This window comes from Myotis myotis, unplaced genomic scaffold (genome assembly GCF_014108235.1).
Source record: "Myotis myotis isolate mMyoMyo1 unplaced genomic scaffold, mMyoMyo1.p scaffold_m19_p_15, whole genome shotgun sequence".
NCBI classification, from domain to species: domain Eukaryota; kingdom Metazoa; phylum Chordata; class Mammalia; order Chiroptera; family Vespertilionidae; genus Myotis; species Myotis myotis.
In genome coordinates, this window is record NW_023416319.1 from 1,344,514 (window position 1) to 1,358,710 (window position 14,197).

Genomic DNA, 14,197 nt, shown 5'->3' on the forward strand with positions numbered 1-14,197 from the left:
CACTCGCTGGGGACAGCGTGAGCGTTAACGTAAAGAGAGAACTTGAACAAGGTCTGGATGTGTCCGCGGGAAAGAGGAGAGGAAGGCAGCGTGAGCACTGACCTTGCCGTGGGCGCTGCGCCTGGGGTTCCAGAAGTCTCCGTCCAGGAGCGAGGCGCTGACCACCTCATAGGCTCCTGCCCCGTCCTCCGTCCTGGGCGGCGCGGCAGGTGCGACGGTGCGTCCCACGGTCAGCCCTGCAGCAAAGAGAAAGCGCCTGTCTTCAGCCGGTCAGGGGTCAGGGGTCAGGGGGAGTGTGTCTGGGAGGTGAATGGGGGTAAGGAAACCACCATCGACTAATCTCGCAGTGAGTGTTCAGCTGGTGAAGTCCCTGCCACTCCAACCACAAAACTCTGTAACTGAAAACAAAACTCCACTTTTTCCTTCAAGACTCGGGCACGTGCAGGCTGAGTATCGGAGAGAAAGTATGTCATTCCGACCCGCCCCGCCCCCCCGCAGGGGCACCCACTGCACGGGACCTGTGAGCGATGGATTCGCACTCTGCCCGAGATCGATCGGCTCTCTGCCCAGTCTCCAGGCTTCGGCTGTGTGAGGACTGAATCCATCTCCCGAGCCGGGAACCGGCTCAGCACCTTGCCAAGCCCTCGCTGGCCTGGCACAGGCTCATTGTATGTGCTTCGGGGCGGGAATCTATAGACAGAACTAATTTGCCAGCTCAGACCGACTAGCCGGGGCTGTGAAAAAAATTAAGTCATTCAGCAAACGGCTACGTGATCTTGTTCCCCTGGTCCTGTCTGTCCAACCAGCTGCTGCACCGACACCGGCTGGTGCCGCCCGACTTCCACAGACGGTCCTGCGGGGAACGGCTACACTTCTCCCCGGGAGAGTGTCCCGTCCACCCCCCAGTGCCCCCCCCCCCCCCAGCCCCGCTTCCCAGGGATTTCCCAGTCCGCGCCCAGCAAGGCCCTGCGCCTGCGAGTCCTGGGACAGGACAGCCCCCGGGAGGACGGAGCGGAGCGCACGGTATTCCCATCGCCGCCGCGGCCGGACGCAGACTTCTCAGACCTGAGTCATCAGGCGCAGTTTTAAGTTACGGAGGAGTCCCGTTTATTGGGCACAAATGGTATTGAAATTTTAATCCTAGACATTTTACGGCCCCCCGAGCACTCCTAAATCCACACCGTTTTATCATCCTCGACGTGGAAGTCTGCGGTTACATTTCAGTTACAAAAGGCTCGCTCCTCGCTGGGGCTGGGGGATTCGCCGTCTGACACGGGCCTCTTCTGGAAACTTCTCAAGCTGGTCGCAAAGCGTTTGAAACTCCAGGTGTTGAGAACCAAAGGGGATTGGGATGAACCCAACGCTGGGAACGTGGCCAGCAGCAGAGGGGTGCGCGGGGGGGGGGGGGGGGGGGGGGGGGAGGAGGGAGGGGTGCGCGGGGCCCCTCAGCCACGTGGGGAGGAGGGGGAAGAGAGGGCCATGAGCACAGGCGAGTGGGGGGGGCGGTATGGGGATGGGGCTGGAGGAGCTGGGTCTCCGGGGCTGAACCTGCACGCACCCCGACAGGATGCGGGGCGCTGTGCCGGGGGAGGGGCTCCAGGTGGGGGCATCGGCGGCCCCGGTGGAGGGCAGGCTGGGGAAGGAGGGAAGGGCCAGCTGCGTGGAGGACCACATGTCCGCCTCCGGGCTGCGGGGGAGCTGCCCCGCGTGGACTCTTGGATCAAGGGGCTTTGCCCAGCGGCTGGACTTGTTGCCCTCCGCGAGCCTAGGTAGGGCAGCGTCCTCGCTACAAGCAGGGGCTCTGGGGGAAGACACCCCCATCAGGACCAGCGCCCCCAGGAGCCGAACCGCGGTGCGTCCTGGTCCCGGAGGTAGGCTGCCTCCCTGTCCGTGCATTCATTCACCCTCTCACTCACCCTTCAACACCCATTCTTCCCTGTGGCCTGTGAGGGGCGCCCTCGACCCCATGTCTTCCACGCAGAAAGCCCATCTTTCTCTTCCAGGCACGCTGCCTCGTGCCCCCGGGACCCACGCCCTCTGCCTACGGCGCCGGGGCCCTCCTCCTGAAGACTCTGCCCTGTCCGTCCCTGTGCCCTCCTCACCCACGTCCTGCACCCGGGAAGCTGGGCCGCCTTCGAGGGCCCCTGCCTGACCCCCAGGCCGAAGCCGCAGGAACCATGATGAAGAACACGCTCGGCCTCCAGCCCCCTCTCCCCCCGTCCTGACCCTTTCACCTACATGTTCCAGCATTTCCACCCAAAACGAGGCCTTCGTGCTGGAGTTTTCTCTTCCAAGAGGCGTTATTTCTAAATCCCCCAGGAGAACAGGCCGCCAGCGCTGCAGGAGGTTGCGCAACCTTTTTAAGAAACGAGTGGCTGCCGTGGCTGAGCGGGATTTACTGCCCACGCCCAGGAGGAGGGGGCCATCGCTCGGCTTCTCAGCTGGCTGCACCCCCTGCTCCCCACGCTCCCCCCCCCCCACACACACACAGAGTCTGCGATCAGAAGGCTCTTCCCAGGAGCGCTTCCTATGTGTTTACACCCGGGCATTTCTCTCAGATGGTGCAAATGAAGAGAGTATTTGTGGGGCATGGACAGGCAGAACGCGATCTGCATGGCGGTGAGACAGCAGAAGGTATCTGATGGGCTGGTCTTGTTGACAAACCATAAAAGCAGGTCCTCAATGATGTGAGCACTCAAGCCGCAGACACACAGGGAGAAATATGACCTTATAAAACAGATAGTTTGCATACATTTTTGTTTCTCACAATATTTGGGCATCGACGAAGCTCAGTTGCCGAAATAAAACGTGGAAATCGCCAAGCCTGGGGAGGGGCCTCTGGCCTTCCTGGCCCCGGGGCCCCCTGACCCTGTTGGCTGTTTTGCTGGAATGAAATGGCCAGTTGCCTTCGGTCTCACAGAGGAAAGGAGCATGTCAGATGCTTCAGTTTCCAACAAAGATCCTCTCTAACAACCGCCTGCTTCCCCCGGAGCCTGTGCCTGCATGCGGCTCCTCATCTGAGCTCGCGGTCTCCGCACCGATTACAGCTGGTCAAACGGGAGTGCCAGGCCCGTTCCTGGGGCAGGAACCTTTGCAGCAGCGACTTTTCTGGTCTTGAAAAAGCCAGCAATGAAGATACTGCCCCAGAGGGACTCCAGACCCCCGGGGTGAGTCGCCAGGCGTGGCTGCCATCTGTCCGGTCCTGGTCCTGCTCTGGCCAAGCCCCCTTTGCCCTTCTTACTGAGGGAGGCCCGGGCCCACCCAATGCCCACCTAGGGGCTCTGAGATGGTGAACAAGGGATTTCTTGCAGCCACAAGACCTGGCTCTGGTCCTGACTTTGGAAAGAAAAGAAACCACGTCCCATAGAACAATTGCAATTTTGAAAAGATGTCTTATGTGTCATTTCAAAATTCAAAGAAAGCCAGCATCGCATACATGTCTCCAGTGGATTCACACCCCACGCACAAGTGTCCTCGACCACACACACAACTCTGCCTGCCCACAGCGCCTCCGTCCGGGGCAGCAGAATCACTTACGTCCGTTGACGATGTTGACGTGTACGATCATACCCCTGCCCGTCAGTGAAGCCATCGCGAGTCCCATTTTACAGATGGCGAGACGGAGCTATAGTCATGAGGACCGTCCCCAATGCTGCTCATGGATAAATGGCAGAAATGAGAGCGAAACCCAAGCCCTTTCCATCTCAAACGCATCAGTTCGCCTTGCCTTCGTCGCGGGGACAAGACGTGCCGCGGGACTTCGTGGGCAGGGGTTTTGGAGGCGGGTCAGGATTTTTCAATGTTTACTTTGTAAGAAATGACAGAAGGGGAGGGACCTCATGGTTAAGATTTGCACGGCAGGAGTGGCTTTTATTAATTTATTTATTTAAAAATATTTTTTATTGGCTTCAGAGAGGGAAAGAGAGGGAGAGAAACATCAATGAGAGAGAATCATTGGCAGGCTGCCTCCGGCACGCCCCACACTGGGGATGGAGCCCTCAGCCCGGAATTGAATCCATGACCTCTTGGTTCATAGGTCAATGCTCAACCACTGAGCCACGTCGGCCAGGCCCAGGAGCGACTTTTAGAAGTTAACAGCGAAAGGGCAAGGATGGGAACTAGTTTATTCCATTCCCTACTGTACACTGACTGACCGAGTCAGACAACAATGAAAGAGCCGTCATCTGCGTCTCAGGCAAGACCCGGTCCCATGCCAGGCTCCCCAACGTGCTCACTGCGCCACTGGCCACCACTGGTCATCACTGGCCACCGCTGACCACCTTCTGCTGAAATGGACATGCAGCTGGGAGGCCCCCGGCTTTAGGATCTGGCTTTACTCCACTCCTCTGACCGGTCTTGCCATGCTCCGCCCACACTCCGCTCCCTGGCCTCCTTCCCTCCTCGGGGGACCTGAACACCCCCAAGTCTTCACTCTTGGCCACCTTCCCTCTCCACTCTCACTGCCCCCCAGAGAGCTCATTAATGTTTAAGCAGATGTTGCCCAAATCAATATTTATCCATGTGGCCAGGTCCCTCCAGCACAGTCTGTGCTACAATATCCACTGGATACTTCATTTCAGTGTCCTGGTACTGCCATCACCTCCGATTCACCACGTTTAACAATCAAAGGTTCCTGGCCCTGGCCAGGAAACAAAACATTTCCCTTCCCACGCGTCCGCCAATGCCACTACCGTTCCCCCGCTCCCCGCTCCCCGAGGCACGTGGCCGGGCACGTCTTAGACTGCAGTCCTTTGTGACCCCCGGAGTCAACGCCTCCAGTCGGGGTTCTGTGCTTGGTTTTAGCTCTCAGCAGCTCCCACTTCTTAACTAAACCCTTCTAGAGCCCTCCTCACCCGCAGGTCCGCCCTCTCCCCACCTGAAGGGAGAGACGTCTGATGTCTGATGGGAGCTCAACGGGGGCAGGGCTTCCCAGCCAGAGAACAAGAAGGGAAAGGGCCTGGGGCAGGAGAGAGCCGGAGGGTTCTAAGGACAGAAAGGCAGTCCGTGTGGCTAACATACTGGGAAAGGGAGCCAAGGGCTGGAGGGAGGGTGGGCGGAAGTGCAGGAGGCGGCAAGGCCTGGACCGTGGCGGGTCCCCTGAGGCACAGGGTGGGTTTTCTCTGAGCGCAGCATGAGCCTGACTCGTGTCGGAACCTTCCCGCCTGAGAACGGAGCACGGGAAGGCTGGAGGAGAGTGGGCGCGAGAGAACTATTTGCGGGGTGAAGGGCGACGCTGAGCAGAGGTTACAGTCAGTGAGCACTTACAGGCTACAGCGGGGACACTGTGAATAGCGGCTAGCCATCGAGCCCCACGCTCCCCTGTAAGTTTAACTTGTTTAAACCTCAAACAACCCTGTGATGTTTATCCCCACTGAACCAGGGAGGAAACTGAGGCGCAGAGCAGCGAAGCCACTGCCCACAGGTAGGAGGCCACCCACACAGCCAAGGACCAGGGTCTCCGCTGCAGCCGCACACGAAATACCCAGTCCCTCTGGCCAAGAGACACCGGGCATGAAACTCAGACCCCGTCCTGAGTCCCCCACGTTCCAGAACCTCATCGCAGGATCGTTCCATCTCACTCCTCCTGCTGTGACCACACCGACCCCCCTGCTGACCACTCACTGCCCAGCTGGGCCTTGTCTCACACGCTTTGCATGAGAAGATTCTGCTCTCAATCCTTCGCGCACCCGCCCCCCAACCCCCCCATTTCCCTCTCCACGTCTCAGCTCGAGGATCAGCCCAAGAGGCTGCCTCGCCCAGCACCCTTCCTCCCACCCAAGGCTCTCTCCTGCTCATCCTCCCGTTTTGCTCCTTTCCTGGCATTTCTCAGGAGCTCAGCTTTGTTCATTGACTCATCCTTTTGTCAGCCGCCACCACCCACCCCCAGTCTGCGGGGCACTGCCGGTCAAATTCGTGGCTGGGCCCCCTGTGCACATGGGTATTGAATGAGTCATTCCCACACAGATGAATGGGTCCACAGCCTTGTGATCATGATGGGGGGGGGGGGGGCGGGCAGGGCGTAGTCCCGTCTCGGAGGGTCTGACAGGTGAGCGATTTCTAGCTCCCCCAGCAATGGATGGTCCCTGGCAGGTCACAGCCCAGGCCCGAGCCCACTGAGTCCCACTGATGAGCCAGAGCTCCAAATCACGCCTCTTTAGTGAGAAAGGAGCGAGTCAGCCAGGATGCTCGTCTGAGCATTTTGCTCGTTATCTTCCCAGCAGGAAATCGCTTCTGAAAAGCCGAATTAGGACCAGAACAGCGAACTGAGGAGCCCTAATTGGAACTGTCATCACGGGAGCCTGATATTTCCTTCTCGCCTCACGAGCGCGCACCTGCGGCGGGAGCCCGGGGAGAGCCGAGTCCCAGCGGCACCTCCGCGCCCCAGAGCGTGTGGGCGCCACTGCCGCCGTGAACTTGAGTGCACTCTCCGTGGCCTCGGGAAGCCCCAAGGCTGGCTCTCAAACGCTGATGAATTCATAACAGCCATGGCTCTCCTGCCACCATGCAGAACCCCTCATCTTATGAGGAAAATGCACTCTGAGCTTTAAATTGGTGAGAGTGTGTAGACCTGGCAGCCCAGGTGTGTTGGTGAGAAAATGTCTTCAGAATTCCAAAACGCAACATGGGCATGCCCTCTGCCTCCTGCCCCTGCGGCAGGGGCGCCCTCCCCCTCGCCACCTGCAGGGCTGCCCTGTAGGAGCCCTAAGGCTGGGGCAGGACGGGGGTGAACACAGGGCGAGACCGGGAGCCCTGACTTCACAGTGGGGCTGGAGGTGACGTGAGCCTGGGGCAGTGAGTCCGGGGTGCCTCCCCAAGGCCGAAGGACCAGGGTGAAGGGGCCTCTGGAGGGAGGTGCCGATGGGATTCCTGGAACTTTCCATGTTCTAGTTGTTAACTTTGCTGTGGACTTGGGAAGACCCAAAGGGGAAGCCTGCTTTTGACACTCAAATAAGATCATAAAAAACTATCAAAGCATCCAGTTAGAGCCCTGGGTTCTGAGGAGTCTTCATTCTAGGCCAGTGGTCGGCAAACTGTGGCTCACGAGCCACATGCGGCTCTTTGAGTGTGGCAAAATACCACGTGCGGGCGCGCACGTACAGTGAGATTGAAACTTGGTGGCCCATGTGCAGAAGTCGGTATTTTGTGGAAGAGCCACACTCAAGGGGCCAAAGAGCCGCATGTGGCTCGCGAGCCGCAGTTTGCCGACCACTGTTCTAGGCGATTTGACCAATAGCTACGAGGCCTGCAGGATGACCTGGAAGCCGTGCAAATAATGTCAATGAGAAATACTTTTGTGCTTCGTTTTTGGAACTGAACAAGGTGCCTCCCTGCCTTTAAGTCCTTGCTTCACTTTACCTGGATCAACGGGCAAAGAAACGTTCCGTTTAGGAGCCTTAATCCACTTCCTCAGTAACACCCACCTGTTCCCACACGCGATGGAGCAGGCCGATCCCGTACTGGCCAACAGGCATCTCCTGGGAGCCGCGCATTTGAGGACGGAGCGTCATTGCCCTGGTTTAAAATCCACTCTAAGGCCGCATGCATGTTCTAAATGGACTCCCCGTCTCTACAGTTAGCACTGAGGTGTCATCCAAGCGCCACCGCCAGCGCCACCACCGTGAGGGGTGCTTGGTGACCCTGGGGGCCTGCCGCCTCCTCTCCTCCTCAGCTCCTGGTCATACACCCTGGAGCTCAGCTGAACCAGCAAGAGGAGGTCCCACCCTCACCTCCCTGCGCTAAGGTCACAGGAGGGAGGCAGGGTGAGGACAGGGAGAAGGTAGGGTCCCCTCCTGGGGGGCTTTGCTGGATCTGAAATGTGACTGTGTCCCATTTATTCTGACTGTGTTCCATTCATTCTGACTGTGTCCCATTCATTTTGACTGTGTTCCATTCATTCCGCCATGACCAGGCCCTGGCAGACTGACACCTCAGTAGCCAATCATCATAAAGAAAACCTTCCAACAGGTAGGACTGGGCCATTCATGAGGGGATGAGGGGCAGGGGGGAGATACCCAGAGGGTATGGGGGAGGGAGAGGAGGGTTTCTTAGACCAAGTCTCCCTACGTGACATGACCACAAACAGCAAAGAGGGCCGCGTAGGAAATGGGTGTGTGAGGAGCAAAAAGGTGTCAGTCCAATCAGGAGTGCAACAGGTGTGAACTATCCGTCCCCTTTTATATGTTTTTTAGTCTTTATTTTATTTTATACTTTGTGTATTTATAATAAAGTGAAAACTGTTGTCAGAAACACTGTTATTAGAAACACTAAGAACATTCATTACAAGGGCATTTTATATAATTGTAAGCACCTTTCAGCTGTTTAGCCGACGTGTAGCAACATTCGTGCATTTAGCGTTTATTTAAACATTTTTACTTGTTTACATTAGACTTTGTTCTAGAGAACATTCATTTTTATTCTCCGGGACGGTTGGAACTGACACTTCCTCCACTTCTCACCCACGTGGACTTTCACAATCACAAAGCCTTCCTCACTGAGGACTTTCCCTGGACGGTTACTGTTTCTGAGAGCAAACCATAACCTGGGGGCTCTGTCGAGGGGCCAGATGCTAACAAAACCTGACTCCCGGTTCCATCTGGCTTTCAGATGATGGGGACACACTGAAGCCCGCTCCGTGCCAATCGGAACCCCAGGCGGCAGCGGGAGCCCTGTCTGCTCTGGCAGCCCTGGGCCCGGCTCCTGTCAATAGTTTCCTGGCTGCCGAAGCCAAAGAATTCCAATCGATTCGGCGGAACACGTTCTTGTTTCCAAACTGGAAGTTCACATGAGAACGCCCGCGAGGCAACTATTCCAAATCCACGCCGCGCGCGACGGTGTTTCCTGTGGCACAGACCTGGAGGCCACGCGCCCCGTGGCCTGTGCTGCCGGGGAGGACGGGAGTTTCAGCTCCCGGAGAAGGCACCCCGGGAGGAACTGGGTCCTCCTAATCCGCCCGCTTGTCTGACCCAACTGCCGGGACGAATTCTCCGTGCAGAGAACCGCCTTGAGGGCCCACACGCCTCCAGCCGTCACGGGAGCACGTGTCTGGCACGGGCTGCGAGCCCACAGCCGTCTGTCTACCAGATACTTTGAACCTGGTTTCTCTCTGTAACGCATGTTCACATACGGACGTGAGACCCGGGAGCTGTGCACTCTCTGATAATGACCCGCGGACACCCCGAGGCCTGCACCCCCCGGCCCGGGCCCGTGGCTGGCTAATGCGCGTGCGCTCAGGCAGAGCGTCGGTCTCGGGGTGCGCCGTCCTGGGGGACAGGAGCCACCCGGACTCTCACTAAACAGCCGCGTGTTCTTACAGAGGAAGCACCCCTCGGAAGCCCCGACCTCAGGGTGAAGCCGTCAGGATGGCGGGCAGATGCTGATGAACTCTGAGAGTCCGAGCATCCGTGCCCTCGGAAACCACTTGGAGATGAGACCGACCCAGGCCTCTGCCGACATGTGTGCCGGCGCCGTCACACGCGGGGAAAGGGGCAGGGTCCTCCACACGGCCTCCCCTCAGCCTCTTTTCTAGGAGAAAACTGGACATTTCTGAAAGATCGATATTGTGATTTCAGTGTCAAAGCCACATCTATCGATTTCCTCTTCTCCAGCCCTCCCGCTTCCCCCACAACCAGCCCGCCCGCAGACACAGCCTGGGCGAGAGCAGGCGACGCGTGAGCGGCTGCCCAGGAGGCCGGGCAGCTTTCCCCTCCTGCTCCCCAGCAGCCGCTGGCGCGGCCCCTCGCGACTCTCCCCGAGTGTCCGGGAGACTGTTTTCCGTGAGGCGGGCTGGGTGGGGAGCAGAGCAAGGCTCTCATCCACTTTCTGTGGAAATAATACAATTTATGTTTCCTAACTTGATGGGATCAGCATAAATCAGAGCCACATGGAGAGAGACTCCTCCCAAACGCATGAACACACACATCACTCAGTCACACACATGCACACACACATGCATGCACTCACTCAACCCCCACACACGCTCACATGTGTACACACACATTCACACATGTTCACACGCATGCATGCACACACCCACACGTGAGTACATGCACTCACATGCATGCACACACATGTGCACTCAGTCACACACATGCATGCATGCACACACCCACATGTGCGTGAGTATATGCACATACATGTGTGCACACACATACACACATGCACTCACACAGAGACATGTGTACGTGCATACATGCACTTGTATGCTCACTCACATGTGTGTACATGCATATATATACACATACACACTCACACATATACACTCACACACATGAGGCTCTAGAGCAGCGGTTCTCAACCTTGGCTGCACATTAGAATCACCTGGGAATCTTTTAAAAATCCTGATTTCTGGGCCTCATCCGGATGAGGGGGTGGGGGGAGTAAGCTGAGGGTGTGGGGGGTAAGCCTCCGGGAAGCCACATGTCCCCCCAGCGCTCACAGCCCTGGCAGCTGGCAGAGGGCAGCGCAGACCCAGGCCTTCGCCTGGCCACAGTCACCTCAGCTCAGAGCCACAGTGGTCTGAGGCCCCCCCTGTGCCCTCTCCCCTTAACCTGCCTGGGCCCCCTCCCCCACCTCCCTGTGGCGCACCCACACCACTGGCTTAAGTTAGAGGAAGCTGGGCTTGGGAGGCAGGCACTGACCCAACTTTCGGGAGGTTGGGCTGTGTGAGAGGCGCCCTGAGGCCCAGGCCCCACGTTCTCAGCATAAAGATGGCGCCAGGCCACCAGCACCGGGCCCTGCACCCCGTCCCCACCGCTTCAGACTTCCAGCTCTGCCCCCTGCTGGCCCCGCCCCAATCAATGGGGTGTCCAGTCCCCCCTGGAGAGCTGCGGAAGGTTCTCAGAGTCCCTCTCCGCGCTGCGGCTCCTCCTGGGAGCTGGCCACCTGGAGCTGGCGTCCTGGGAGAGGGGCTGCGTCACTCTGAGCCCCGCACAGCTCGGCACCTGGGACCTCCCACAGGCTAAGCGAAGGTGCTGATGAGCATGACAGAGGGAACCAGGCCTGGAAGCTGTCGAGTGACAGGCACGGAAATGCTCCCTGGTTGACGGTGCGGGTCCCGGGTCACAGGACAAAGGGCCAACCTCCTGACTAACATGGCGTCCACCTGGGCACTGACCTCCCAGCATCCTCTCCTCCACCGAGAGGCCTGAGCCCGAGGCTGCAGGTGACATCTCCACACCCTCCACCTTCGATCCAGCACCCGGGGTCCAGGGGCCTTGGGACTTACCCCAAGGAGTGGACCATGAAAAGCACCCATAGGTCAGTGGAGGCCTCTGCGCCCTCCCTTCTGTCCCTGTGACTTGGCCCCTCCCCTGACTTTAGGTCAAAGGTCACGGAGTGGGTATGGGATCTTTACTGAAGGAACCCAGCCTCCACCCTCCATCTCCACCAGTGCCCTTCCCAGGGTCGGACCCCCAGCTGGCTGGACAGGAGACGCTCTATGGCGTAACATGAGGTCAAGCGGGGAACGGGTATTCCCTCTCAGTCCCTAACAAGTCTTTAATGAGGACCAAGTCTGTTTGGTACCACACGCCTACAGCCTCCCAGCCACTGGCCGACACCCTTGAGGGCGCAGGTCTCTGGAGCAGGGACGTCCTCACAGGCCTTCTGCACGCCACACACTGGGGACCAAGCCCGCAACCTGGGCCTGGGCCCTGACCGGGAATCGAACCGAGGCCTCCTGGTTCCCAGGTAGATGCTCAACACTGAGCCCCGCCGCCCGGACCTGATTTCCTCTCTCAATAAGCGTGTATGTGACTTAAAGGACATTTTAAATAAATGAAGAAAAAGTGCTACTGAAGTAAATAGCAGCACAGGGGATGTGCACAGATCATGACATCATGATGTCCTCACCACGGAACTGGGACGCTGGTGGAGCGTGGCCTGCCTAGACCCCCGCGGGCCGACGCCACGCTGAGCTGCACTATGTGAGGGGCTCGATGGATCAGCAGAGATAAGATCCTGATTCAGGGTGGGAGGCCACGTGAGGTATGAATCTGAATTCCAGACAAGCTCCCGTGGGTGATTCCGATGCCGGCCATCTGGTTGACCCACGGTCTCAGCCAGCCTGGCGTTTGAACAACAGTCCCTGACCACACCCTAAAATCAAGGCACAAAGGTTGCTCTTGCTGGGGGCACGTCCCTGTTTGGTGATTTGTCCAGGATCAAAGGACGATGTTCCGGGCGAGGCCTGCTGGAGGGATGAGGAGACACTTGGGGCAGGCCCAGCCACGCACCAACAGCCCGTGGACCCCCAGACACAGCGGGCAGCCTCGCTGAGGCCAGAACTTCCGGACGTGAGTCCCTGCCTCGCAGACTCGGGGACGAAAGAAATGTTTTACTGTCTGAGCCACTGACTCTAGGCCTAATTTATCAAGCAGGCTTGTTGTGTCAGTAAACAGCTGATGTAAGACCATGTTACTCTCTTCCTAAAGATGTGAAAACTCCTAATGAGAAGACAGGAAATGAGATTCAGCAGCATATTAAATAATGGCACACAACTTGCCAGAGTTGGCCGGGTCCCGACAATGGAAAGATGCTTTCATACCGGGCACTAAATCCATCACTGACTAATTATACCAATGGCAGGGAACAATTACGCCAGGAGGTCAAAGGGTGTAGAGAGAGAGAGAAACAGGAAAGACATGGCGCACTAGTTAGTGCCTCAAAGACAGTTAATAAAATTCCATATCCAGGGTGGATTAAAAAAAAATTCCTACAGCAGAACTAGCAACAGATTCGTCCTTAAAATAACGAACTTGCGCCTTAAACCCGCAGTCGATATCCTAGTCAGTGGTGAGGCTCCGGGGCCTTCACAGCAAAGGCCGCGCATCAAAGGGATGCTTGCTCCTCGCACGGTTTCCAAACGGTTCTTTGTGCTGGAGAGGCTGCGAGGAAGCAATGGCAGGGCATGCGGAGAAGTCAATGTTAGGAGAGAGAAATCACGGAGTGGTGACGTGATTAATTGCCCGGGGAACCCAAGAAAATCAACCGCACATCTACTCAAAACAGCAAGATACGTTTTATAAGCAGCCAGGTCCCAGAATGTATGTAAATAAATCAGTACAAGAAAATAATATTACTGAAATAAAACTGGATCCCATTTATAATGACAAGAAAAGAAAAATAACTAGGAAAAGAACACCTAAAGATGCAGGTAAGAACCGAATAACGCTGCTGTTCATCCCACATGATGGCTCACCACAGATTGGTGCCATAATATATCAATAGCTCTTCACAAATCACTAAGAGAAGACAAATCCTCAATTACAAAGTGACCCAAGGATGGGAACCGACAATTCAAAACAGCGTCACAAAGTGTTGATAAACATAAGGAAGAAAAACTCAACTGCAGTAGGAACTATTGAAAGAGGCTCTCCTTCTCTCAACTCCTCCACCCCACACTCCCCCCCCCCCGCCTTGTTTCTGGGGGCAGGAGCTGGTCCCTGGCCTCCCCTCCCACCCACCTCCCCCGGGGGGCACAGTGATGGACAAGATAGAAGACGTCGGGAGGAGGGACCAGGCATGTGGCTCAGTTTCCCCTGGGCCCTCCTTCTCCCCTTGGGCCTGTCTGCGGACAGTGCCTTCCTCCTGGCCTCCCTCTGCCAGACGTCAAGGGCAGCGACCCCTGAGGCAGGATCCCATACGATCCAACAAGACTGATGCCTCTCACGTGTGCGTCACCCAGCAAGCACACTCGGCCACAGACCGAACGTCTCCCATCGGCTTTCCAGTAGTGACTGGTCTTTGCATCTCCCGAGTAATCAATTAGCTCTAAATAAGTGTGTATTTAAGAGGCAAAGAGAGGTGTTGCTTAGTAGATGCCAAAAACCCCAACAATAAATTCATTCTGTGAATTAAAAGGTCTTCCCGTAGAAAGCTGGCAGAGGCGACATGACGATGATTGACAACCATAACGCCACTGGCGGGCGACGCAGGGACTTTCGAAAAGCAGGCGGAGGAGCATGGAGGACGCAGCTTCCAGGAGGCAGAGCGCAGCCAGGGCTGACTCAGAGGGGCTGACTCCGTCCGGAGCGTGCCTGCGACCTCTGGGAGCCCTGGCCACACTCACAGAGCTTTCTCCCAGGTTCTGAAGTTCACACGGGAAAGAGCGAGAGGGCACAGGGAGGGTCTGAAGACTGTGTGAGCGCTCTGGCCCCACTGGATGTGAGAACGGCCAAGCGGCAGTCGGTAAGCGCGC

The 14,197-nt window shown here is 57.2% G+C and overlaps 1 protein-coding gene across 1 annotated transcript in view; it reads right to left on the minus strand.

The window, feature by feature from the left end:
* Nucleotides 1–3,592, minus strand: part of ADAM12 (ADAM metallopeptidase domain 12) — a 134,421-nt gene extending 130,829 nt beyond the window's left edge. Inside the window, exons 1-4 of the mRNA XM_036337359.1 lie at nucleotides 3,538–3,592; nucleotides 3,039–3,108; nucleotides 1,559–1,801; nucleotides 103–271 (exon numbers count right to left, since the gene is read on the minus strand). Of these exons, the coding sequence (XP_036193252.1) occupies nucleotides 103–271; nucleotides 1,559–1,801; nucleotides 3,039–3,108; nucleotides 3,538–3,592 (537 nt within the window). The remainder of the gene's footprint in view (nucleotides 1–102; nucleotides 272–1,558; nucleotides 1,802–3,038; nucleotides 3,109–3,537) is intronic.
* Nucleotides 3,593–14,197: the final 10,605 nt, after the last annotated feature.